The sequence below is a fragment of the Schistocerca cancellata genome, chromosome 5 (assembly GCF_023864275.1).
Source record: "Schistocerca cancellata isolate TAMUIC-IGC-003103 chromosome 5, iqSchCanc2.1, whole genome shotgun sequence".
In the NCBI taxonomy this organism is placed as follows: Eukaryota; Metazoa; Arthropoda; class Insecta; order Orthoptera; family Acrididae; genus Schistocerca; species Schistocerca cancellata.
In genome coordinates, this window is record NC_064630.1 from 689,346,836 (window position 1) to 689,373,394 (window position 26,559).

Below are 26,559 nucleotides of genomic sequence, written 5' to 3' on the forward strand. Positions count from 1 at the left end.
ATGATTAAATGCCAAATAGTTACTTTTTACTCAATAACAATTACATACAGAGTACGAAGATTTTTGGGTCAAATGGTTCAAATGGCTCTGAGCACTATGGGACTTAACAGCTGAGGTCATCAGTCCCCTAAAACTTGTAACTACTTAAACCTAACTAACTTAAGGACATCACACACATCCATGCCTTGGGCAGGATTCGAACCTACGACTGTAGAAGTCGCACAGTTCCAGACTGAAGTGCCTAGAACCGCTCTGCCACTCCGGCCGGCTTTTTGGGTCAAATAATAATTATTAGTCATAATTGTGAAGTAACAAGTATCTAAGACAAAAATTTCAGAAATAATAAACTTGTAATGGAGTGCAATACTTTCAAAACTGTAACTGTGTGTGTGCCCTATAAATTAAGCAGACACTTTGTATGACAAAAAATGTAGCAAGGTGCTTCATAACAACAGATATAGCATTCATAAATTTCTTTACAGTTTTGAATATTACGTAAACTTTTCTTGGGTCTGCCAAGCTACCTGTTCGTTGTATTTGATAGTTTGTTTTTTTACGTAATCCTACTCACAGCCAACACTGTTCCCTTACACTTCCATTTCTTCTCTGGATTCACTTTTTCTTCTCCTTCTTCTTCATCTTCGTCTTCATCTTCATTTCCTTCGTTGTCTCTTTAACACAAAAGTTTAATAGCACTGGTGTTCAGTTGCAGCTGTATCTCCTCCCTTCTTAAACACAATTTTGACTTCTTTTCATTATCCCATACACGGCTACCTACTGAGAGTATTCTTGCTCGTCATTCTTGCTCTTCTCCAAATAAGGAAATTTTTTTTCCAATTTACACTCCATAATACTTTCCACTATAAAGATACCCCATAAGGTTTTTGCTTTTTTGTAATTTGTCTTGCAGAACTGCTTCCCACATGCCTTTACATTTTCTGACACTGATCACGCACGTCTTCCACAAACTAATGTGTATATTATTTTGGCCATGCTTGATCTTGTGAATTCTGGAGAAGTTAAGGATTGTTGGCACTCAGTCAGTCACAAATACTTTTAAAAATTCTTTAATGACATAACCAGATTCAGGGTATCATGCCCAACTTCATATGGCTAATGTTTTTGATTACATTAATGTTTTCATCAGCAGCACATTTTCCACTCTTACACTGCACATGAAGATTTGAATAGATACAAGGTGAAACAGTTGTATACACTTACAATGATACAGTGTATGGCACTTTGTCTCGTTCAGTCCTTATGCACTTTTTAGACAATGCACAAACTGTTGCAGGGAAAACAGCACACACATTACAAATATGGCAGTGTGACACACACACTCACACACACTCTATTCTTCATCAGTTTCAGCCTCAGGTGTGCTTTACATCCTATCATTGTTTACAATCCAAAGAGAACCCATTAAGCAAAGAAACCCAATCCAATATAAGACGCCATCTGTACCAAGAGATGCATGGCACATGGGAAAGTTATTAACAGAGTCTCCGGGAATTGGCAGCACACCCGTCACTTGGATAGAGACCATGCTGGACATGCCCCATCACATCAGAACTGGAAATAACTGGATGCCTCTTACATATCCATAATCTCACACCAATACAGTGAGCACAATAAATATAGGAATGGTCAAGAAAATGCCAGCTGACAATACAGTAACTTCCAGGTGCTTCAATAAACCTTTCAAAATAAAAACTGCAAGAAGGGAGCAGTGGGAGAATGAACCATGACACCGTTCAGGAGACATACTCTACTTTCCTGACAGGTTGAAAATATGGGGGCCATGGTATACATGGAACAGTCTACACTAGAGACTGGAGAAGGAGAGGGGGGGGGGGTAACCTCATTACAGCTGAAGTATGTTGAAGAAAACACATAATTAAAAAAGTGGGGACAGGGAGGAGGAAACTTCTATCTATTAAGAGTTTGGATTTAGTTAACCTCAAACTGATAATACTGACAATATAAACAGGTTATTTCCCATATAAATGTATCTAAGTTACAGCGTATTTTATAAAATGTTAAAAATATTTGTCATTAGGCTACACAGTGTGTGTATCTAGTGTGTTGGGTTTGGAGTCTGTTTCCTTTCTTCTATTGTCATTGATAGGGTATTAAGTAATTTATGTGTTTTTCTGTTGCAGTGTGGATATTCTAGTTCAGATTTCTGACTGGTGTGTGTCCTCCTTCCATGTTGTGTGCAACTTGTGTGAAGATCCCAAGAAATATATGTAGAAATCGTTTGTTAGGTAATTCCAGTTGCTCATTTAGAATATAACTGGGGTGAACTGAGGGTGACAATGTATGTTTATAGTCGTTCTAGAGGTCCATTTTCTTACCTTTGTTAGTGGTATGTAGGAACTAAGTTATCTTCCATATCAGAACCAGTGTGTTCATGTTTATCCATCTGTGTGGCAATTGCAAATTTACTTAAATTTTTTTGTCTAATGGTATCTCTGTCCACGCTACATTATAGCAAAGCTTGTTATGGTCTAGCATGCAAATGTGTGTGTGTGTGTGTGTGTGTGTGTGTGTGTGTGTGTGTGTGTGCGCGTGCAATTTATAGTACGCAATAAAACACCACCTGAAAACAACTTGTCCTATAGTTCTTAAATATTAAATTTAGATTGTAAACAAAACCATCAATGTGATTTATTCAAAATGTGTGTGCTGTTTGCACTGCAATTGTCTGTGAATTGATTAGAAAGAGCACAAGGACCAAACAATATAAAGTGCCATCCACTGAACACATTTAAATGTAAAGAAGTGTTTTGCCTTATATCTAACCAAATGCAAGCACATTAGCATGTTTACACTATCAAAACAACATACAAACCGATGCTAAATATTCAAATATTCTTGAGCAATGCAGGAGTGAACAAAATGCCACTGACAAAAACATTAATGTAATGAGGCCATTATAGTGCCAAACTAGTTACTGTTCAGGAATAAAGCATTTTAAAAAGTATTTGTTGCTGGTGGCATTTTGCACCAGCAGTCTGTATTTTACTAAAATAATTCAAATCTACACTTCGGTCGAATCAAACACCAATCTTTCCATAGAACATTTCTCACATTTTTTTGCTGATACATTTGCATATTTGCGCATTACTTTACAATAAATCTACTTGTACAGCTTCAGTGTTACAGGTAACAGACACCAGATATTGTTGCAGTCAAGTTCTGTGATTAAGCAATTTTGTTCCATGATCACTATCTCTTCTACTATCATACCACTCCCTAACCAATGCAACATACTACTCCTTGCTGGTGTTCTTTCACATCATTTCTTCCTTCTTTCACTGACAATCCTCATATACATATAACGAACATTAATAAATGACAAACTATTCCTGACTGGAAATGGACAAAAAAAGATCCTACAAACATGTGTCCAGAAATACATTGTTGCCACAGTAGATGGTGCCGATGAATGCATGTTTCTCTGGCCATGTGCCATGTGTTCCTTGTGTATTGCAAGCTGTGTGATTGATGCACCTTGCTGTAAGCAGCAGTATCGCCCAGTATACATATCGGGAACAAGTCAAGGTAGCATTTGTGTACAGGCAAGCAGATGGAACTGGTTGAGGTGCAGTACAGCTGTACCAAAACAAGCACCCTCACAGACACCAACCACATCAGACATCATTTAAAGCCCTTTTTGGGCTTTTGTGTGGTCCTTTCAGACAGACAAATGTGCAGGTAGGTGGCAGACTGTGCTTAAACCAATTTGGAGGACGGGGTCCTACAGGACATTTAGACAAATCTAGTACTAGTTCCATGCAAGTAGCCCACCAATGTGGTGTACCCAAAGTACGAATATGTGTACCCTGTATGACAACCATACAAAGATTATCAGCAGCAATTTCATTCTACAGGTGGGATTTAATCAATAGTTTTTGCACCAGACCATCACAATTACGGGATTTCTGTCATCAGTCCTCTTTACCGACAAAGCAACCTGTATCAGAACTGGCATTATTAATCTAAAGAATTATCATCTGTGGGCTACAGACAATCCTTGGAGAATGATTGAGGCATTTCATCAGCATCGGTTCAGCATCAATGGGATTCTTGAGACCAGTTATTATTCCACACAGCATTGATGGAGGAATGTACCTGGACCTCCTGTGGAATGCTCTCCCTGAGCTACTTAAGTATCTGCCTTTGCCAGTAAGACAGGTTATGTGGTTTCTGCATGATGGAGCACCACCCCCTTTCTGCATTAAAGTCTGCCAACAGATCATCATCATCATCATCATCATCATAATCATCATCATCATCATCGTCCCTGGACATTTGATAGGACAAGGAGGCCCTGTAGCATGGCTTGCTAGATCACCAGACTTAAACCCCTTGGATTTTTATCTCTGGGAGCATCTGAACGTTGTTGTATATCCTGAACCAGTTCCTCATTTGCAGACACTTCATCAGCATGTTCACAACGCCTGTGACGCTATTCGGAGAGATGCCGGAATGTGCAAAAGAGTGCAGCAATCTATGATGAGATGTGTGAATGCATACGCTGCATCCATGAAGGCCACTTTGAACATTTGTTGTGACGTGGATGTGACACAGCTCTGTACTGTGTTCCAGGGTAATTTTTTGTTCTTGCATTCACACTGTCCAACTCCAGACATGTTCATAGGGCCTTTTTCCCTGTAATTTGATGTGTATATGAAAATAACATTTTTGTTGCCTGTCTGTTTTCTGCTGCCATAGCCCTTTAACACCAAATTTCGCTGCACTGTCCTAACAGATATGTTTACTGTATGTCCGCCATCGATTTTTGGCATTATTTTATGTAGTGTTGCTTGTCTGTTAGTATTGACAACCCTTCGCAAATGCCAGTGTTCTTTGTTGTTAAGTGAAGGCCATCACCCACTGCATTGTCAATGGTGAGAGGTAATGAGTAAATTCTGGTATCCTCGGCACACACTTGATACTATGAATCTCTGAATACTGGATTTCCTAACAATTTCCAAAACAAAATATCCCATGCATCTAGCTCCAACTAGCGTTCCATGTTCAAAGTTTGTTAATTCCTGTTGTGCGGCCATTATCACTTCAGAAACCTATTCACGTGAATCACCTGGCTACAAAATTACAACTCCGCTAATGCACCACCCTCTTATATCATGCACATGCGATGCCACCGCTATCTGTACATGTGCTTACTGTAATCCTATGATCTGTGTCACCTCAGTGTAGATATGGTGAATGTAGGTAACTCTTTTTGCAAGTAAAAGGAATACGTCTATTTTCGATAACTTTCTAAGAATCTTTCTGAAAGATAGCATCATTTTTACAAGACCATTTTGTATACAAATACTTTTTCCTCTTACCTTCGTACTGTGCCAAGCACATTTCATATTTCCTGGGTAGGAAACTTTCTTTGTCTACTTGGTTGCAATACTCATCCACCTTTTCTTGCATAACTGTCATGATATACTGCATAACAGAACTGCCTTCTTTAAAACCAAAAATTATGTCGGGAGCTTGCACATGACAAATTGCCATACTTATTTCTTCCCCAACATTCAACTCAACAAATTTCAAGTTTTCATAGAAGTACAGAGCTGGAAAAATAAAAAAAAACCTAATGTACATAATGATTGCAACAGATACCAAAACAAGTCATGTGGCACAGATGGATTGATAATGAGTAAGATTAAACATGTTAAAAATTGCTGTTGTAATTAAAACACAAATAGAACACACCAAGTATGGATTCAACTCACCTGCAAAATGAGCTGTATAGTTTTCAAGGTGTAAAAGCTACAAAAGATATATTAACACTGCAAGTAGTTATCAATCTGGATAGTCGTTTGAATGACGCATAGCTTTATTAGGTATGTTCCTATTTCAAGTATTGTTTCCTTGCCTTCATCTGACGCAATAATTATTTTACGTTTGTTCTCACTGAAGGAACATTCCTTAAATCCACATGATCAAAGAAGCGATTATCTTCCACTGTTCATCTTCTTTGAGATGCAGCAAACAGGAGACTGCTATGTAACTTTATGTGGATCCAAATCACTATCTTATGCTTCTATACATGTGAATGCATTTAAAATGGTCATCGGCCTTGCCTGGATGTACGAGACAATTTCACTTTCTTTTCCTCAGAACATCTTTATTCCGATAGTTACAATTTGATGACAATATTAACCAACATTTCTCTTACATGTACTATTTTCCAACACAGTCTCCATCACATTCTATGACCTTATGCCAGAGTTGTATAAAAGTATGTATTCCCTGTTGGTAAAAGGTCTTGTTCAGTGCTCATCACCACATTTTCGCAGCATGAATTACGCTTCATAATCTTCAAAGTTTGTTCCGTGCAGAGAATCCTTTAAGTGGCAGAACCAGACTGAAGGGCACCAGGTCTTGGCAACATGGTGGATGATGCAATGATGTGCAGCCCAATGTCATGACCGAGTGCCCGGGTTCTGAGACTTCTGCATATGCACGCATTGTCATGTTGGAGCAAGATTTCTTTTGTATTCTTGTCAGATATTCTTGTCAGACCAAACACACTGGAAAAGGTTCTTGAGTTTGTTTATCCCAAAAGGACTGTCACAATGACCTTTTATCGAAGACAGCTGCCTTGAATGTCTTCTTTTTTGTTGATTGAAGATGGCCCTACTCTAGTGACTACCTTTTTTTTTCCAGCTCGAATGATTCAGTCAAACAAGTTCTCATTGCCTTATTACTATTCATTAAAATACGACAGGCTGCAAATACGTATGTCAGAGTGATTGGCACACGTACCAGGTTGGTACCTGATGACAAGAACAGCTGTTCTCGTACAATGAATGCATTTAATGAAACGGAGCACTAAATGCTCAGTTTTGCATATTATACAACGACAAGAGAACTGATGGTTAGTACTTACCGTCTAGAGGCAAAAGTTCTGATACTACTGACAAACATATACAATAGTACATTAAATTATCTTAGTTTCAGAACTGTCAGTTCCTTCCTCATTGAGGAAAAATGGAAATGCTAACGAGAAAGGGCGTGTCAGCCAGGATGAGACAGACTGCCCTCCTGTAAGGACGAGGAGGGACAATGATGAAAGGGCGGGCATTTGGGGGTTGGGGGGGGGGGGGGGTCAATGATAATACATTCATTGGTACGCACTGCGCCAACCTCTCTGTACTTGAGGACAGAGAGAGAGAGAAATGAAGATGGATTAAGAGGAAGAGAAATGAAAATAATAATGCAATTAAAAGTAGGAGGAAAAGGAGATGGACAAGAAGAGAGAAAAGGGGAGATTGTATGTTAATAAATATTAAGTCCCAGAGAGTCAGGATACAACTGTATGTTGGAGAGCAAGTTTCCTTTTCCAGAGTTTCTGGGAACTAGATTCAAATAGCCCCTGTGAGGTAACAGACACACTGATCACCTGAGTCATGCTATAGAACATATTGAACAACTGTGTACTTTGTGTCAAGATGGACAGTTAATTATATGCTGTGTATGCAGTAAGCTAATGTAGCAATAATCATTCCTACGTAGAAGACTGTGTGATTGATGCAAATTAGTAGGTCAACAATGTGTGGTTTCTCAAGAATTGTACGGTTTACTTGTGAAGGGGATGGAGCAGATGGATGCGTGAAGCAGGTTTTACAGTGAAAATAATTGCAGGGGTAGGATCTTTGGGTTAGGGATATTATTATAACTGGAATGTCAAGTAGCTTGACTAGGAGGTTAAGATGGCAACAGTAGGTGGCATGTGGAGGGCATCTGGGAAAAGATCTCATTTTGGGGCTTCACCTGACAAAGTCATATCGTTTATTAGACAGTTGAAGAGAGGAATAGTGCACGGGAGATATGTTTGAGAATAATATCCTTATGGCAGTTACAGAAGAGGAAAGCTTGGAAAATAGTATTGAGCAATTTGGTGGTGGAATATATACAGTTGGCATAAACTCCTAGGCTGTAGGGATGGGTGTGTCTGATGTGGAAGTAGTGGCAACTGTCAAATTGTAGGTAATGTTTCTCAATGGTTGGTTTTATGTGGACGCACATTTGGATGTCATCCTCAGTGGGGTCAAGGTCAATGTTGAGGAAGGTGGCTCTGGATTTGAAAAAAGGTGCAGGGAAAAGGAGTTAAGCTGTTGGGTAACTAGAAGAGCCCCCCCCCCCCCCCCCCCTTACACTGCTGAGTCCAGACTATGGATACATCATATATAAATCTGTTCTAAGCCAAGGGCCTGTTTCTGAATCTTGAGGAATGTCTCTTCCTTGCAATCCATGAAAATGTTAGTGCAGGACAGGGCCATACTGGTTTCCGTAGAAGCCCCCAATTTGTTTGTAGGTTTGGGACCTCAATGGTGAAGTAGTTACTGGTCAGAATGGAGTTAAATAGGTTGATAAATGTGGTTTTAGGAAAACTTTCAGGTTGGATAGATGGTATTCTAGGGTTGAGATGCTGCGCATATACAGGATGTTTGCGTAGAGTGAGGCTGTATCAACAGTAACAAGTAGAGTTACATGTCGGAAAGGGATGGGAATGGATTTGAGACATACCGAGGCTGTGTGTGATGGACTTCAAGTGCTGGTCAACAATCAGTGGCAGCCTGGGAGCCAGATAATATAGGATGCACAAGATGGTTTGTATTTTGGGAAGTAGATACAAGGTGGCACTGCATGAATTAGGAGATGTAAGGAATTCTATAGTCAGTTATGGGGCCTTATGAGGAACCTAGCGCTTTACGGATTTTATGCCAGCTCAGTGTGCATGAAAGGAGTGGGGTCAGTAGGAATATTATCTGTATCATGGTGTCCAAGGGCTAATGATACCCCTCTGCCATACATTCAACATGATTAAGTACCCTCGTCATGAAAACTTGTTCACATTAAGGATGACAGTAAAGTTGAGTAACTAATCGTGACCTCAAGGCAGACTATTCTAAGGTTTGGGGTTTCAGGGATATTTTTCAGAAATGAATGTGCAGTGCACAATGCCTTGAGAGAATGGTTTTGGGAAAGAGAGGAGGATTCCTCTGAGATCTGGACTGGAAATGTTTCAGGCAGGGTTTGATACAAACCTTGTTGATTTTGGGTTGGGAGTGGGCGGTGAAATGGTATTTCCATTTGGTGAGAGCAGGGTGTCTACGTGGACAAGAAAAAAAAATTCCCGGATTTTTACCGGATTTCCCGGTTAAAAACACAATTTCTCCCGGATGAAATTACGTATAAAGCGGGTGAAAATACATCCGTGTTAAGTAGCAGTATACTTTCCCTCGGAGCTGTAAAACCTATCAGTCCTTTGAATCGTAAAGGTCTTATACCGGCGGAGGACGTCCCAGCATTTAAGAAAACGAAATCTAGGAAAAACAATGCGTTTGGAAAGTCGTTTGATGCGAGACAATATGCACAGGGTTTATTTTCGTATTGCTAAAGTGTATACACAAATTCCACAAATTACAGCACGGTAGCTTCCGAAACTCTAAAATAGAGATTGCGTTGAGCGATGCACTTTTGTCAGCCAGTCATAGTTCATGTCACGTGATCTCGCTAGCGAATGACGGCAGTTATTCAGAGCACGAGGCCTACACGAAAGACAGGCCGCGGCGCGTACGTTACGAACGTGGGCCGAGCTCGCTCAACTCAGCAAAGTGCTTTTCTACAGCGCTTAACTCGTAAGTAGATGTGTATGTACGAACGAGAATTGCATCGTCTATTGGCATCCACTGATGTTAGTCCTACAATGATAGGAAGTCCGTAGGCCTACTAACAGGCTCTAATTTGGCAATTAAAATCGTGCCAAAATGATTATCAGTTGCGTAGAAAAGTCGAGGTGTTCTGGCATGAAGAGCCTTGTGACATTACCCAGTAACACATTATGCACATTTTTTTGAAGATCAATTACACTTTTTGCCATCGATCGCATAATTTTTATCTATGTAAAAACAACATTAAATATGAAAACTAACTTGAAGCTAGGTCTTTTTTTAGCGTGTGTTACACGTTAAGTCATATCAAATACAAATGTGCCAGTAAAATTTTAAATAGTGGCATAAATGACTTATCTTCTCGGCCCGACATTTTTCAAATGGCTGATCCTCGAAGTGTTACGTTTTGAATGAGAGTTATAACGCCCTGTGATTTAAGAAATTCACTGCACATTCTCACACGTAACATAAATCATCTTGTGTGGAAATTTCCTTTGAAAGTAACGCATCTCAAGCCACTATTCGTAATATTTTCTGGTGATCTGTTAGAAATGTAAACAATTGTGACGTCACACACATCGAATGCACGTTAGTTGTTACGGACGTACTGCATAATCTTCGACCTAAAGCCTTTGACACTTAACGGTGTCGGTAAGCTGGTCTTTGCATTGTGTAAATTACCCATTTTCTATGCAACTAAACTTTTATTTTGGTGTTACTCTCTGATTTGTGTTTCATTGCTGCAATATTATTTAGCAGTAGTGGACTAAAGTTCTTTGTCAGCGTATCAGATCTTACACGTCACACCTACAAAACTTTAACTGAAATCTAAAACAACGAAAAATCCCGGAATTCTAAAAAATTCCCGGGTTTTTCCCGGATTTGTCCCGGATGAAAAAATTCCCGGGTTTTTCCCGGAATTCCCGGATGTCCCGGGCCGTATACACCCTGTGAGAGACTGAATGTTAGCCCTCGGAAACAATTTATGTCCAAGGATCAGAGAGAGATCTAGATGGGAGATTTAGGACTGAATGTTGGTCAAGATTGTGAAGTGTTAGAGTGAGTTGGGTAAGGTTGTGCTTGGATGGGAGGTGTGCTGGTATTGGGAGGATAAGTAAGAATGGCAAGGCTGGGTTTGTGGAGTTTCAATGAGTCCACCAGTAGTACTAAAAATTTTGCCTCTTAAAATGAAGCAATGTCCAGCAATTCTGTCTCCATATTTTCTCAAGTGAATTTCTCATCTGATACAGTCATATGCTACTCTTCCATTAAATATCAAAATAACACAGCACACATTTACTGTATACCCAGCTAATCTGAACAGCTGCTGAAATTAGTCTCAATACTTCTCACTGAAATTTTACAATATTAATATAAATGGAACAGTACTAACAATACACTACTTGCCATGTGCTAATGTTTACTAATATCTCATCTCCCTGTGGTGGATATTTTATAGAGAAAAATAAACTGTGGTGTCAAAAAAACACTAACTATCTACAGAATATTACATTATACGAAAAGATTTATGAAACAAGACTAATCCCATAGTGAAGTCTCAACTTACCTGGCGTATCTGACTTATTAAGTTGCTGCCAAGATGGGTCTAACAAGGATTTTATTTTTGCATTTATGTGTGTTCCGTCCATGAACAAATCCACCCCCTCTTTTATGTCACCAAATTTCTGCAACAGAATCAAAGATATGCTCCATTACCAGTAATTCCAAAGACCATAAAAACTCTCACTGGCTTCGTGATAACACAGCTATTGTGTGCGCGTGGGCATGGGCATGGGCGGGTCACAATTTATCAGCATATTAACATTTTTAATGACATATAAATAATTGTTTAAATTTTATCAGTGTCACCAGAAATTACCATTCTTGATGAGAAAAAATTCAGTAGAAGACATTTAACATACATACACTCCACACTTCTTCATAACTGAAACCTTGGCTATATCACATGCAGAACTATCATGAGCACATCCGAATAAACTGTAAACTGAACAGCTATTCTTATAGCAAGAAATCATATTAATTGACTTTGTTACTTTGTGATCATATAGCAAGAAATCATATTAATTGACTTTGTTACTTTGTGATCATATGGTTTCTTAGCACTGCAGCTTGATACTAAAGAGGGGGACACTAGAAGGGTGGAGTAATGCCAGCAATTCAAATATCATCATACACATCAATTATGATCAGTACATCAAATGGCTACAGTGCCATGGAATAGTTTAGGTGGTTGGGAGTTAGAGGCGGGTAAAAAGGAAGAGGGCTAGTGCGTACTAAGATCTGGTAAATTATCACAACCTGCATCAACAAAACTCATTGGCAATATGGAAAATGGATAATCGCTGAACTATACAATACAAATAAAAGCTGTAAACTTGTTGTCTTAATCACTGGTCAACCATGCCTTATTTATTAAATCTACTGCACTCTTTTAATGTTTTGACTTGGTCTCCAGGGCACACTGATTTTGGCCATCTTTATCCTCATATTTTGCAGGAGTCTTCACTCTTCTGTCCATGACGATTTTGCTGTCCTTGAAACCTGTGAGAGCCTGAATACTGGATTTTAAATTCGGCCTGTTGTAAATCTCTGTGTTCCTGTATTCCAATTTCTTCCTGATCCCTTTTGAAACTCTTGGATCCAATGTACTTTGGTTCTCTTACTCGTAAGAAATGTTTAATTTGGCGAGTTAATGTCCCGTGTCCCATTCTAAATGAGTTTCTTAAGAACATGCTGCTCCTTTTGCTGATACTGTCCAATACTCTCCCTAACTGGTGGTACCGTTTTTGGTTCACTCACCTTCTATATTAACTATCTCTTGTTTTTCGAGAACCCAATATTCTCTCGGAAATTCTTTGTTCCACAAGTTCTAGTCTTTTAACACTTTCACCGAAGACATAAATATGAGCCATTAATCACAAAATGGTAACTTAATTATGCTTGTGCTGCTAGCTGAAATCTTACTCTAGCAAAACCCTGAAGTTCGTGTTCTTTACATGTAACACTGACAGCTAAATTAACACACATAAGCATCCTTTGCACTTTTTTGCAAACATTACTAACTTTACTTCAAACAACCTTTCTAGAGTTCCTTATTTATTACCAGTGCAAAGAAACTATAGTTTAAATAATGAACAAATGCAGGTCTTTGATGAAGAAGAAAAAACTTGGCTTTGAAAACACTGAAACAATTATAAAACATTAAACAAAAAACGTCCAAGAATTTTATATTTGGGGGGGGGGGGGGGGGGTGAAGGAACAGATCCTTTCAAATTATTGAGAATACATGTTATAAAACAAAACGGTCCCTAATCATGTTTAATCACACAGCTGTCCAACAAATTACAAGATTGTTCACCAGTCTCTGCACTCATTTGTTGTGACTGTATGCTTGCCCATTCAATGCACTTTTTACACTTCATGACTTGCTTTTTCCTTAATTTGGTTTGGCACTTCCAAACACTGTATATTTCATCGAGTTTCCTCTCTCTCTCTCTCTATCTATCTATCTTTCTTGGAATTTCCATATAAGCAGCAGTCACTTTATTACTTTTATTTTAGTTTACACAGTGTCATTTTACTGCAGGTACTGGTAATGCAAACTGAAAAATACCATGTCAATTTTGTTCTTAGGCCAGTGCACACATATATAATATGATAGAATCTGCCCAAGGCCATGTCCTACACAAGCGTCAGAAGCGACTGACAGCAAGCAACATCTGGATATGTGACACTCCAGCAACAATCAGCAGCATCAGGCAAAAAGCCCGGGTGTCCTGCATGCAAGTAGCCATCTCAAACTACAAGAAGGCTGCTTTGAGCCGACTAGCTATTTCTATAAAATGGCACCCCTGAACTGTAGAATACTGTAGCTGGAGAGTAAGGCTACAAAAATTAGCTTTGCTTAGGAAAATAAAGCAAAAAAGGAATGCTGTGCATGAAATTTACAAAGGGAGGAATCTTCAGGGAGAATTTCATAATTTATATCATCAACTACGAAGATCAGCAGACAAATTCTTCGAATACACGTGAATGAGCAGAGGAGCATTTGAGTATCTCATCAATAAATTAAAGACAAATGTTTTTTTACATGATCAAGAACTATTAACAGCCAATAAATTAGGAAGAATGACTGACTACCCTAAATACAAAGAACGAGTGCAGCTAACAAAAGCTAGCTGTGTAACAGTAGCGTTCCAGGTTATAGATTACAGCTATGAAATGGTCCTGGTTCGATCGAAATGGTCCTGGTTCGATCCCTTCTCCTTCCTATTTTTTAACTGATTCAGCTACAATTCTGTACACTAAGTTTTATGTACACCATTTACACTGCATCACTAAATATTTTTTTAAGGTCTTGCCTAAGTATTTGATTTTTAAGTGTATACACAGCTAACCCAGTATATCACACACAAATTCCTAATAAGTTACAACGACCAACCACAAAATTTTACAGATATTTGATGTTGCGAACTTAATTCATCAGCAGTCAGTGTTATGGCCAAGTTTTACAGTTGATCTGAATAGTCTGTAAAAGTTAAATCACACAAAATTTTTGAAAATGAAGTCAAATGCTTAGTGAAACGATTTGTGTAAAAGAATGAAATAAAAAATATTAGGGTAACGTTTGATGCATATCATTTTATGTTCATGATTTTGAGCACCACTGAAAGGCACATAGAACATTTCTCTGATCTATTTATTTCTTTTTCACAAATCATTTCACAAAATATTTGACCGATTTCTTTCATTTTTTATTTTCAAGTTTTATTCAGAATGCATGATCTTACTGACTCCTCATTTGCCTTCCTATGATCGTCTTTTCTCGAAAATCCTAACTTTGATACCCGATTCGAAGGAATCCTTTTTGACATTTAAATATCGCACCAATGTATTTTTTATGTGCAAAATAGCTAGGCCTTGAACAGATGAACCTTTTGACAATTTACACAGCTTGGCAGCAACTATTTGTGAAATATTTCAATATTTCCTCAACTCATTAATTAAGTTTTCCTTAATTATCCTGGTTACTTTCAGGCAGTTAAATATTTCCATGCAAAACTAGACCTCACGCTGGTCACTTTGATACCCCATTTGCCTGTTTCTCTCTCTTTGTTTGCTATGAAAATTTGGACTAAACCTTATGGTGTAACTTACAGAGAGTCTTGTTTACACTCTGCTCACACGTTTACAAAAACATATCAAGTGTTAATCATACAATAAAATAGTCCTTTTCAAAAAACGTCATTTCGATATCTTGACCCATATACGAGATTCAACGATTTTTACAACCACTTGATTCCTGAAGAGCATGAAAGGATTCGGATGCACAGTTTGCGACCTGTCCGCAGATATAACTGCCAATACCAAAAGAATTGAGAGAGGTTATTCCGGTCTCAACTTTAAATACAGTTTAGACATATCTGTTATATTTCATATGCAATAATGTCTGATCTAAATGAACTATACGGAAAGTCTATGCAATGTGATTTTAGCTCTGCACATTCTTAAAAATTGCGTGCAGGCATGTACTCAGTTTTGTGCAGCAAAGTAACTACAATGAATAACGAAAATAAATTCAGACCTTTAACAAGCAAAGATATCAAGCTATAAGATGCGGAAGAAGCAAATTTTTTCAACAAATAGTTTGCTTAAAACTGGATGATAAGTATTTCACAGCTGCCATCACGTCCACTCTCCACTGCTTTGCCGAGAAGACACATAGCTGTTGCTCTCAATGTCACACGTGCTGCAGCAACAAGATTCAAACACGTTTGAATTCAAACGTCGCTAGTTGTAGCAGAGGACAGGCAGCGCCAAGAACGTCACCCACGTAGGACACTTCCGTAAACATTCCTGCGGTGGTGTCTTATCATCTGAAGCTGTTGTGTGCTGTCTGCCTCTTCTGTCGCTTATGTAGGATGTGGCCTAACAATCCCAGGCATATTCATATTGCAATTGACATATGGCAGTGGTTTTGGAAGTATATGCTGGCATCAATTCTTCATTTTTAGCATTCTAATGTGAAATTCAGTGGAAGTGTGGCCAACCTCTCCTCCACTCTTCTACTTTCCGATCATCATGCTTTGCATATAGAGAGCAACTGTAATTCCTGCATGAAACCAGTTTGTCCACTGCGAAATCTAATTCCTTTATGCAGCTATAAAGATTCAATTTCTTTGCAGGTGTTCCTCCAATATAACCTTAGTCTCCAATTGCAATGCGTTTTCAGATACAATAAGGTTTTAGCTAATGCAAAACTGTTGTAATAACTGCCCATATGAATATGGTGCCCAACATGTATTTCTATAAAAAATAAAAACAAACTGTAGAACAGCCTTTTCAGCATGAGAGTTTCAAACACATCATAAGCATTCCAATGTACATGGCACACTTATTTATAAAACCATTGTAATGCCATATTTGTGCCTTTAGTTTCACATATGAAGCCAAAAGGACAAACACCCCCTCAAAATAATCATTAACTCATCTAATGATAGGTCTCTTCTTGGGCAATACAAATGACATTCTATTATTAAAATAATTTATTTTAGGTCATATTTTATATACTCTCATCATCTCGTTTTGTGCATCCTTGCTGAGGATTTTTAACAAAATGTAATGAGCTTAAAATGACTGCTCAAACGCATTGTTGTTCCTCTATTTTGAATCAGAGGATTTTTTCCAGTAATCTTGCACTTTGACACATTGCCCATATGAAATGAAATACCCAAGAAGACAAGTATTCCACTTTTACAAGCATGTTTCCAGCTACAAATTGTATACTTGTTCTCTGTATTATTGCTTAAAAATAAATTTACAGCCTAGTCATTCATTTATTCAACTATCCTCTCATGTCATCTGTATTTAATAGTAAAACAAAATCCATTCATGTATTCTAGTGAGATGAATAAACAGACATTCTTGTTTTGTGGATGGGTGATACTGCAAATCATGTGTTTCATCATGCCACATTTCTCCTGAGTTACTAACTTCTGCCAGTGGGGGTATCCACCATCAATGAATCCATCATCTTCAAGGTCCATATGTTCCAATTCTACACTGTCACAAAACTACTTGAAAAGTCTGCTTTCACACAATCGTGACTACACAAGAGTTTATGCATTCTCAAGATTCCAGGTGTCTTCCTCTGATTCTTTAACATCAAATACAAAATCACTTTTCTAATACAGTCAGTAACTGATCAGTAGCAAATTTTTGTTTCTTCCTACTCTGTTTAGTGCTAGAAGATCCTGGTGTTCATTGATTAGCTGTGATTTTGTACCCTGTATGTCACAGGCAACTAAGCACAAGAAAACAAAACTGTAGGCACAAAAGATTGTTCCTGGAAACTTTGTTCCTTGTGCAAGCACGTGTTCACAGCTGCAGAACTACACTGAATAATCCACCATGCTTATAAGCATCTGCAACAATGTCTTCTTGTTCGTGGAAACTGTTTTACGTGTTAGTAGCACTTATAAGTGTCAGTTACAATGAACGTGTTTAAGAACTATGTTCATACTTCCTGCTACATCTAAAGCTTGAGGCCGGATCACTGTCTGGTAATGTTAAGTTCACAATGTTTCTTTTACTGTCGTCAGACCAGTTTCTAACGCTCTCCCACCAGGTATTTAAACATCTCCATCTTCTGGATATTTCTCTCCTGCTGTTATCCATTTAGAAGCTGACCTGAAGTTTGTCATGTACTGTGTCTTCTCAATAGAGACCTGTAGACCTGCTTTAGCCAATATTGGCTAAAGCAGGTCTACGACAATATCACATCATCTGCTAATGTCAGACAATCTACCCAAATTCTTGGTTTCTTAGACCATCAGTTTGTAGAGAACCAGCATGATGCCAACTACAGGCTCTTTCCTATGCCTCACAATTTCATTTGGCACATATTGCTGTACGGCATATAGTACAATGCTTGTGAACTTTAACCATTTGGTCTCCACAATTTTATCCTCTGATGTTGACCACTCAGGTAGTCTGCAATAGGTTTTCTGTCACTCTTAGAAACCAAAACTATTTTGCTAACTTGCTTTGCATTCCTTGTAACTCCTGCAGTTGCTGATGTGGTAACAACCTGTTGATAACTGATGCTCTAATCTGTTAGTTGAATCTGAAAGCACAGGTCTGTTAGTAGAAGGTCTAATACATTGCCCTCCCAACTCTTTTCTGTAACTACTCTCTATTTCCCATGCATACATTCAGGAAAGTCTCACCACAGGTACCAGTCTCTGGCAACAGTTTTCATCACATGGCTCTCCCACTCTGTATCGTACAAACTGGAGTCTTACCCCTATAACAACAACTGCATCAGGAAATTTAGATGGGTATTCTTTACAGCAGAGGCATTGTAGTTTTTTTTTTTTTTTTTTTTTTTTTTTTTTTTTTTTTTTTTTTTTTTTTTTTTTTTTGACCAGCACTCAATAGATTCAGTTCACAGGTTCTCCGTGCCCCTTTTATAGTAGTATCGCAGCAGTTTCCTCATTGCCCGACATAATCTATTAATTGGATTTTAAAGAGCTGACTGCTTTTGAATTTGTTTCCTTTAGAACTATGATACTAGCAGCAGACATTACCATAGTTCCATATACAAAAGCAAATGATTTTACTGATACCTCTGTAACTAATAACTATGAAAGAGAGACCATATGTTGTTTAGTGATGACTTTCCACAATTTACCTGGGAGAAAACAGAATTACAATATTTTAAGTGGCTCCAGAAACATTTCATGTGAACAGCTTATCTGGAACACCATGTATACTGCCAAAAATTGTCCGCTACTAAGAGTCCTGAAAGGAAGTTACCAGCATATTGATGGAGAGAGACAAGATAGAGGAACAAGGACAGCATCTAGTCATTACCACCTTAAGAACTATGCTAAAGGACAAGAAGAATTTACTACTTCCTTATTCTTCCCTGCCTTGCATGGTTTCATTCATTATTTCCACCTACAGCTTACAAATATCTTCTTAGTTTTTAGTTGTTTTGTTTTGAAATGTCAAGAGCAATATGCCACATTATCAGTGTTCCAGACTTTTATTTCTGTTACACTAAAGGAATCTGACATGAATATTAATTTTATTCATCTTGTCTTACCACTTTGAGATCTGTTTCCTTCAAAGTAATTTCACTAAGAAATTCCACAATCTGTGTGTTAAGTGGAAGCTCCGGGACATCCTTCAAGTGTACCTTGACAGCACATGCAGGAACCTAGAGGAAAAGTAAAGTATTTTTTAGATTGTTATTGAAATAATTAAGCTGAAATAAAGACATATTTAAACAAAGTACATACATTTTTCAATTCTTCACTTAGTTCTTTGACATCACTGAGGTCTTCTCGCTCAGTGTTTCCGAAGTCTAAATAAGTAACAACCACTTTATCTTTTTCAAAACCAGTCACTTTTGCTCTGTAATAGTTGTTATCCTTGTTGTATTTGCAAGCAATGACTTCACCTTTAATTGGCAACCTATCCATAGGTGGTGCTGCAAATTGATAAAATAAATTTCAAGTAACGTACAACTTGTCTGCATAACAATACATGACCTCACACATTTTCCTACAGACCTTTGAAAGCATGACCAGCAACATCCTGCAGGATCCTATTAAATTTTTCTTGCATGCTCTTTGAGGTTGGTCTTACAAACATTGTCCTTGGACTGTTAAACGTGGACAATACGACGAAGCTGTTATTCTCCAACTCTGCAACTTTAATGCCTTTGTCTTCTGCGATAGCATCCCATTTCTTCACTTCAACTGTACAGATAACAACATTATCTACAACATCCGCAATAACTTTTGTGGGATAAGCACCCACAATAGTCATTTTCAGGTTCCCACCAATCTGAGGAAAAAGAAAACTTTCAATGGAAACAATAGCCAACCAGCTACGTAAATTTAGAAATATACATTTTAAATGCTTAGTTTCTATATTCAACCATGTCATGCAAATTGAAGCTTAAAGGAATGCAGTATCACAAGGTCAGACATTAGCTGGTATTCTCTCGACAAGTTTTTGCAAAAGAAAGGAAAACTGTTTAACATACTGTTTAATAACTACAGTCAATGGCAAAGTTCTTAGAAATGGATCTAGAGCCTTTGGCAATTTAAAGAAACCGCAGGAAGCATACAGTTGGGTGGTCGGACAGGGCCCTGAACGGCCATCCTCTCAAATGAGAATTTCTGCAACAACTTCATAATTTGTAAGTTATGTGACACGCAGAGATATTCAATGAAGTCAACACAATGCGACAACATATAGATGAGAGATGGAGGGGATAGCGGGGGATGGAAGGGGGAAGGGGAGAGAGAGAGAGAGGGTGGGGGAGGGGAGAGAGAGGGGGGGGGAGAGAGAGAGAGAGAGAGAGAGAGAGAGAGAGAGAGAGAGAGAGAGAGAGAGAATATGCATAACTCTAGCAGTAATTACGGTGACCTGGCCACGTGAGACAATACAAGAAATCACTCAAATTTCTTGGAAGTAACATATCATGTCAATTCTTAAACAATGTCTCTACACATAACCAGCTATTTCATCTGGCTTACCTCCATCCAGCAAATCCTAACAACCATACTGCAAGTTTTATCCTGTTGCTTTCCTCTCTCTTCCACTTATTTCACAGCTTCCTAAGGATAATCTGTTTCCTATTTCCCCCTCATTTTGCTGCATCCTTCCCTTTTGTCATCATTTATCCCCTCCCTCCCTCCTCCTCCCCCCACTCTTCCCCCTGGTTTTCCCTTTTCCTCCTCCACTACATTGCGATTTTGAAGCACAATTTTCAGTGGTTATACAATAGCCAAAATTATATACAACATTTTATTTGTTTCAAACAAATGTGAAGAAGAAGTAATTCAAAACAAACTCGATACTGCATAAAATAGGTCAAATATTTTTATAAATTAACTATTATTTGATCACAAAACAACCAAACAGCAAAATGTTAAAATATACACTGAAATGTTTTTAAGGAGAATGCAGTAATAATTGTACAAAAAGCTCCATGCTATAAAGTTCTAAAAAAATTTTCAAAAAGGTAATGCAGAAAACAGGAAATGACATGACTGTGGTGACATGAGCAGTCATTAAAACAAAACAAAAGAAAGGAAAAAACATGTGAAGTATCAGGAAAACGCCGAAAACAAAGGGAAAAAAAACATGTAAGTGAAGAAAATAACTTTTGGCAAAATATTGAATCATGTACATTTGTTGAAAGTAGAAGATGTGGATTTGATCATACTGCAAAGTCACTGTATCACCAAATCACTGTATCACCAAAAGCACTCAGAGTGCTGTCGCAGCAGCAGCAGCAGCAGCAGCAGCAGTAGTAGTGAATCAGTAAAAAACAAATATTTGTTCACATTAGTAGATACGTAGTTACAGAGCATTTCAGAGCAGAGTGGAGTGGTAACCAACTAATTTAACAGATCAGTAGATGAAATTTACTTCAAAATATGCAACAAGCTATTATGTTAAACCAAGAAGCCATAATTACAGTACAATACTGTGCCTTTTACTGTTATCTGAACTTTTTTTCAGTATTTCTAGGTACTATAATTTTACAATGAATGGGACCTAACTTATATTTGAATCTGTATAGACATCATTTCAAAAACATTTGCAGTTAAGATAATGGTAGAATCAACAACATTTTGACTAACCTTTATATAGTTTTCCCACACCTCACTCTCCGTCATGAAATACTTAACAATTTCACACCTTACAGACATCTGTTGTAAGTTTACAAATCCCTCAGGGATTCTTCTCACATTCTCTACTTTCTGAGAAATGCCAATATCGCAGAAAGCAACACGGTAACCATTCTGCAGTACTGACAATATTTTAGCTCTGTACCATAATGGATCTGTGGGAAGCTGAGCTACTACTATTTCACCAACTGCTGGTCTGTGGAAGCATGAAGGACTGTCATTAGCCATTTAATATAAATGTCATGCATAACTACAAACTTCCTACACAAGGAAATGTAAATGGAACTATTTTCTACTTAAAGCCATTTTCTAAAGATTAATTTTTGAGAAGTAAGTGAACAGGTAGACAATGACTTTCTTTTTTCCTTCTGAAACAATTGTCATGCATTGAGTAACAGGACCATATACATTCAAGGAGGAAATAAGTACTCTGATTACCAACACAGCAAAGTTATCTGCCAATAAGGCACCAACAATAAGAGGTAAAAATCCACAAACAAACATTTTACAGCAGTTATTACCAGCTGTAATTTTCAATATTCCTGTTATGCCTCCACCTCTCCCATTTCATTACACCACCATTAGTCTAGCAAAGTTCATTGTCTGCTTACTGTATACAGTAAGAAAGTAATATGAATACTCCCAAGAGCTGTCATTTCTAAAACTAAAAACCTACGAAGATTTCACAACTTCAAAACTGGTGAATTGAGTGAGTACATTTATGAGTGAGTACATTTAATACTCCTAAAGTAAAGGTGGACTTTTTCAGTAGCCGTCTCTAAAGAGCTCTTATTGTTACAACAGAATACATATACTGTAGACACACATGACCAAATAAGATAAACAGATGCTAGGAATCAATACTAAGCAATGGAGGATGGCTGGATATTGTTTCTTAAAGCAGAGCATTGGCACAGAAAAAGAAACACTATAATTCATTAGTCTAGAACAACACTCCAGTTCCACAAGAAGAGTTCAATGACAGTTTTAACAAACCACTGCCAACATGACTCTTGCTGCAACACACCAGTGAGGAAAAAGTTTTGCAGTTATTCTTACTGCTACAGAAAACAGAACAAATCTTCTATTAGTCTTGACTCATGCTAAGCATGTTAAAACAAATCTGGAATAGTGTGAGCAAAAGTGATATGATGTGTTATCCTCAAAAGGTGAATAACTATCACATACGACAAGAGTTTCCTTAAGTTAAAAAGTACATGCTGTGGATCAAATAATATTTCCATGACCTGTGACAATATTTCAATGAAAGACACTGCTATCAGATGGAGTAGAGAGAAATGGAATATAGAAAGGAACAAATAATGAGGGAGGCAACCTGGGGTAAAGAGATGGCTAAAATTAAAAATTCTTCAAAACTTTTGGACCAAATTGATAAAAATCATCATGTACTGCTCACCAGTATATTAATAATACATCTGTCAATCTGTCGTGTCTGCCCATCTTTGAAAATGCTAATCTCCAAAAGCAGCAGACTAGTTTTCATGAGGTTTTCAAAACCTTTAACATAACTTGGGGCATCTTATATATTTACGTTCATCAAAATCTGATCACAGAAAAAAAGATATGTATAAATATAATAAATATGAATGCATGAATTTATGTATCCGTATAGTCCATATCTCCTCCAAAACTAATGGACCAGTTTCAACCAACCTGGTACACATATCACTTACTGTTTGGAAAGAATCACTGCAGGTTAGAATCACCTACCTATCAAAGGGGTAAGGGTGAGGGTGAAGTAGTAGTGTAGGCCACAATGTGTGAATACCCTGATTTTATTCATCCAGTATTTGAGAAGAGAGCACTTAGCGACTTTCAACAAACTTTAAGCATAATTTCAAACTTTCCTGAAACTTTTACTCAGTGTCACTTCCAACCCCTACAAAATTATGAAAGGAAAAGAAGTTTATCGCTAACTATGTTTTCATTGTTCATGCAATAAAACTGTCAAATCAGGCTGATGTTTCAATTTGTCACTTCTTTACTACAAACTGTATTCACGACACACTGTGTTCAAATGTAGCACTGAATGTACATGCCAAGGTTATATCATTGTACGGCACAGTTCAGGAGTATGACATCATAAACATTAAGCTGCATGAAAAACTGCCGCATAAAGCAGTATGTTATAATTTATTATTTCTTTGATACTAACTATTTGCAACACGTTAAGCAGACAGTATGCATGTATGCCACTAAATATATCTACAAAATCACATTATACAGCACAGAGGAAGGGGCAGAAGGAGACTGGCTAATAGAATTGAAATAAACAATAATATAATGAAAAGGATAGCTTGCTACTTACCATAAAGATGACACATTGAGTTGCACGTAGGCAAAAACATGTGATCTTTAGGTGAGTAGCAATCTATCCTCGTCCTTACACTGTTGATATGCCGAACTGGAGTTTCAATTGTTAGAACTCAAACAAATGCATATCTGGGCAACACTGGCATCTCAACTAGCAGAGAATATGAACATAAGAGTGGACCATGTGACAATTTACGTGGTTCGGAATAACAAAGCATACAATTGTAGAAATTAAGACTGAGGCGATTTACAGTATTTAATCTATTAACAAAACCAACACCTTCTTTAAAATAAAAGTTAAGTACTTCACCTGTGCCACGAAATGGTGAAGATAAACGATTACATAATCAATCATACACAAGAAAATTTCTTCACAGTCAATAAAGAAAGAGGATGTGATGTATGATGGACCATTATTTAGTAATGTTCACTATTAAGATTTCAGCAGCATGTGGGAAAATACGCAAACAGCTCATGAAAACTGATAAGGTCTTTGAAGTACACCTCTTACATGATCAATGCATGATAAATCCTTACCAATATAAGATGACCATCAAGACAGAAGAAACAGATGTAAGTGGAGATATAGAGGAACATATATAAAGCAGCGGAAATAGAAGCACTAGGACTAAAGAACAAACTTGGAAAAGAAGAAATGTACTAAAACGTAGAAAAAATATAATTTATACTCTGTAAGGTTTGGGATGCTTACAGGAATAGTCAAAAACCAACCACAACCTGCAATAAGAAAACCACATCAAAGATCACAGAAATATTCATTTCATCCGTAACTATTTTAAACTTTTGCAACATATGACTGAAGAATCAAAGTCCATTAACAACAGTGCCAAGCAAATTAATCTGTTTTTAAGAAAGGAGACACATCAGAGATCTTTCACAGACTCAGTTAAAGATCCTCTACAAGCCATAAAATTTTTACCTTAAAAGCTGTGTGACACCCTACATACATGGATGGGATGTTTACGAAGATCAAAGACATACTTACGGATTTCTATAGGGAAAGTATTTCACTAAATGCAATGCTCAATGGTAATGATCTACAAAGAATAGTGAAAACAAAATGTAACACACAGTTTACATTAGAAACAAGACAGCAACAGCACAATCTGGAAATTTCTGCAATGAAATTAACACAATGCCATTCAATGAAAAGTGACCACCCAGAACAAATAGTTACTGAAGACAACAAAATAAGTTACAACAAAATAACAGAACAAGTAAAATACTTTTCCAATATTTATGGTGTTATATTTCATATGACACTGATATACATCTGGATGACAGTCTGAACAAATTTAGAAGTATATGGAAAAAGGACATGCGTGTGAATTTTTTTTAAATGTTGCAATGCCAATATTTAGTATGGGAGCGAATGTAGCATAAAAAGTGAACAAGCCAAGACCCGAAATTCAGGTAGCAGAAATTAAATAAAACATGACTCCTCATGTTATTAAGGACCTACTTCCAAATCTAAAAGGTGAAGAAGCATTAAGTCTAACACCCCAATTTTGACTTAACCCTATATTTATAATACCAACACACTGCTTCATTTGTGCCCTTTTACCACTGCCAAAATGAGGCTCAAACCACTCAGTTAAGCTTCTCCTGCAAATCAAGCAGTGTGGGGGCATTACAACTAATGTCTTAAGTCGAAATTGCAGAAATCAGACTTATGCCCTTTTAACTCTTAGGTATGGTTTATTAGAGTGGGATTCATTCTTCTCTGTGTGCTTATAGTATGACAAGATCCCAAAAAAGCATTTTGATGAACAATTTATTACACACATGTTTTTAACTCCATGGTTGGCTGTAACAGTAGACAGAAAAGCCCCTGGCAATCTCACGGGAAATGATAAGCTGAAACATTTTGAGTAGTGGAAAGAACAAATATAGATGTGTGGAAAGTTCGACCTAGTTATTGCAAACACTTTCACATACTTGGGAAATATACTGTACACAACATTTTCTGGCACAGCAGAGGAACACACATGCTGCAACTGCGACTATTTTGAAGTAATATGTCACAGTGTGAGTTGATCAATTTTGATGCAATGTGTGTCAGTGTAAGGACACAGTTCACAATCAAAAAATAATCGTGCACTAATACAATACAAACAATTTTCCCTTAATCATGTGAATAGTGTTGTAACTTCAACTGTCGTCTCTGCCACAGCCCCATCTACACAGTGAGATGGCTCAGTCATCTCCTCCAAAGGAAAAGGGAATGTGGCATATGGCGGTCCCTTATGATCCAGTCATATGCCACAAAATAGAGGGTTTTGGATTTTAGTCCTATCAAAGGACCTGCGATGCAGCCACAGGCCATGCTACCTCAACAGCCGCTGCAGTATTGGTGATGTCACATCCATCAGATATAGCAAGCACTAGCTCACGTCTGCAAACCATGTGACATTACACAACTTCCCTGTATTCCTCTGCCAGGTAGCCTTTATAGGACACTGAACAGCAGGTCACCAGCCAGTGCAAATCCCATTGCCCGTCTTTACTCTACATCGAAAGTGCCATCACTCTAATCATCAGAGTGCAGCACTTGCCTATAAAACCAGGGGCATTGCCTGCACCACATATACTGACTCTGCCTATGACAATGCTTCTCTACAATGATTGACGGTGTCCTCTGCTTGTAAGTTTCCTTTAATTTACATCTATGGTCACAATCTTTTTTGTTTAACAGATTACTGGTTTCAGTCTTTAATGACCATCATCAGATCTGTTTCATAAAAGCAAAGTCCTAATGTACT

At 37.7% G+C, this 26,559-nt stretch overlaps 1 protein-coding gene across 3 annotated transcripts in view; it reads right to left on the reverse strand.

Moving 5' to 3' along the window:
* The window catches only part of LOC126189027 (uncharacterized), a 212,922-nt gene that overhangs the window by 19,248 nt on the left and 167,115 nt on the right, over positions 1–26,559 (reverse strand). For all 3 annotated transcript variants that reach the window (XM_049930859.1, XM_049930858.1, XM_049930857.1), the window contains exons 16-21: positions 21,395–21,638; positions 19,307–19,583; positions 19,034–19,224; positions 18,838–18,951; positions 11,275–11,392; positions 5,364–5,597 (exon numbers count right to left, since the gene is read on the reverse strand). In XM_049930859.1, the coding sequence (XP_049786816.1) occupies positions 5,364–5,597; positions 11,275–11,392; positions 18,838–18,951; positions 19,034–19,224; positions 19,307–19,583; positions 21,395–21,638 (1,178 nt within the window). The remainder of the gene's footprint in view (positions 1–5,363; positions 5,598–11,274; positions 11,393–18,837; positions 18,952–19,033; positions 19,225–19,306; positions 19,584–21,394; positions 21,639–26,559) is intronic.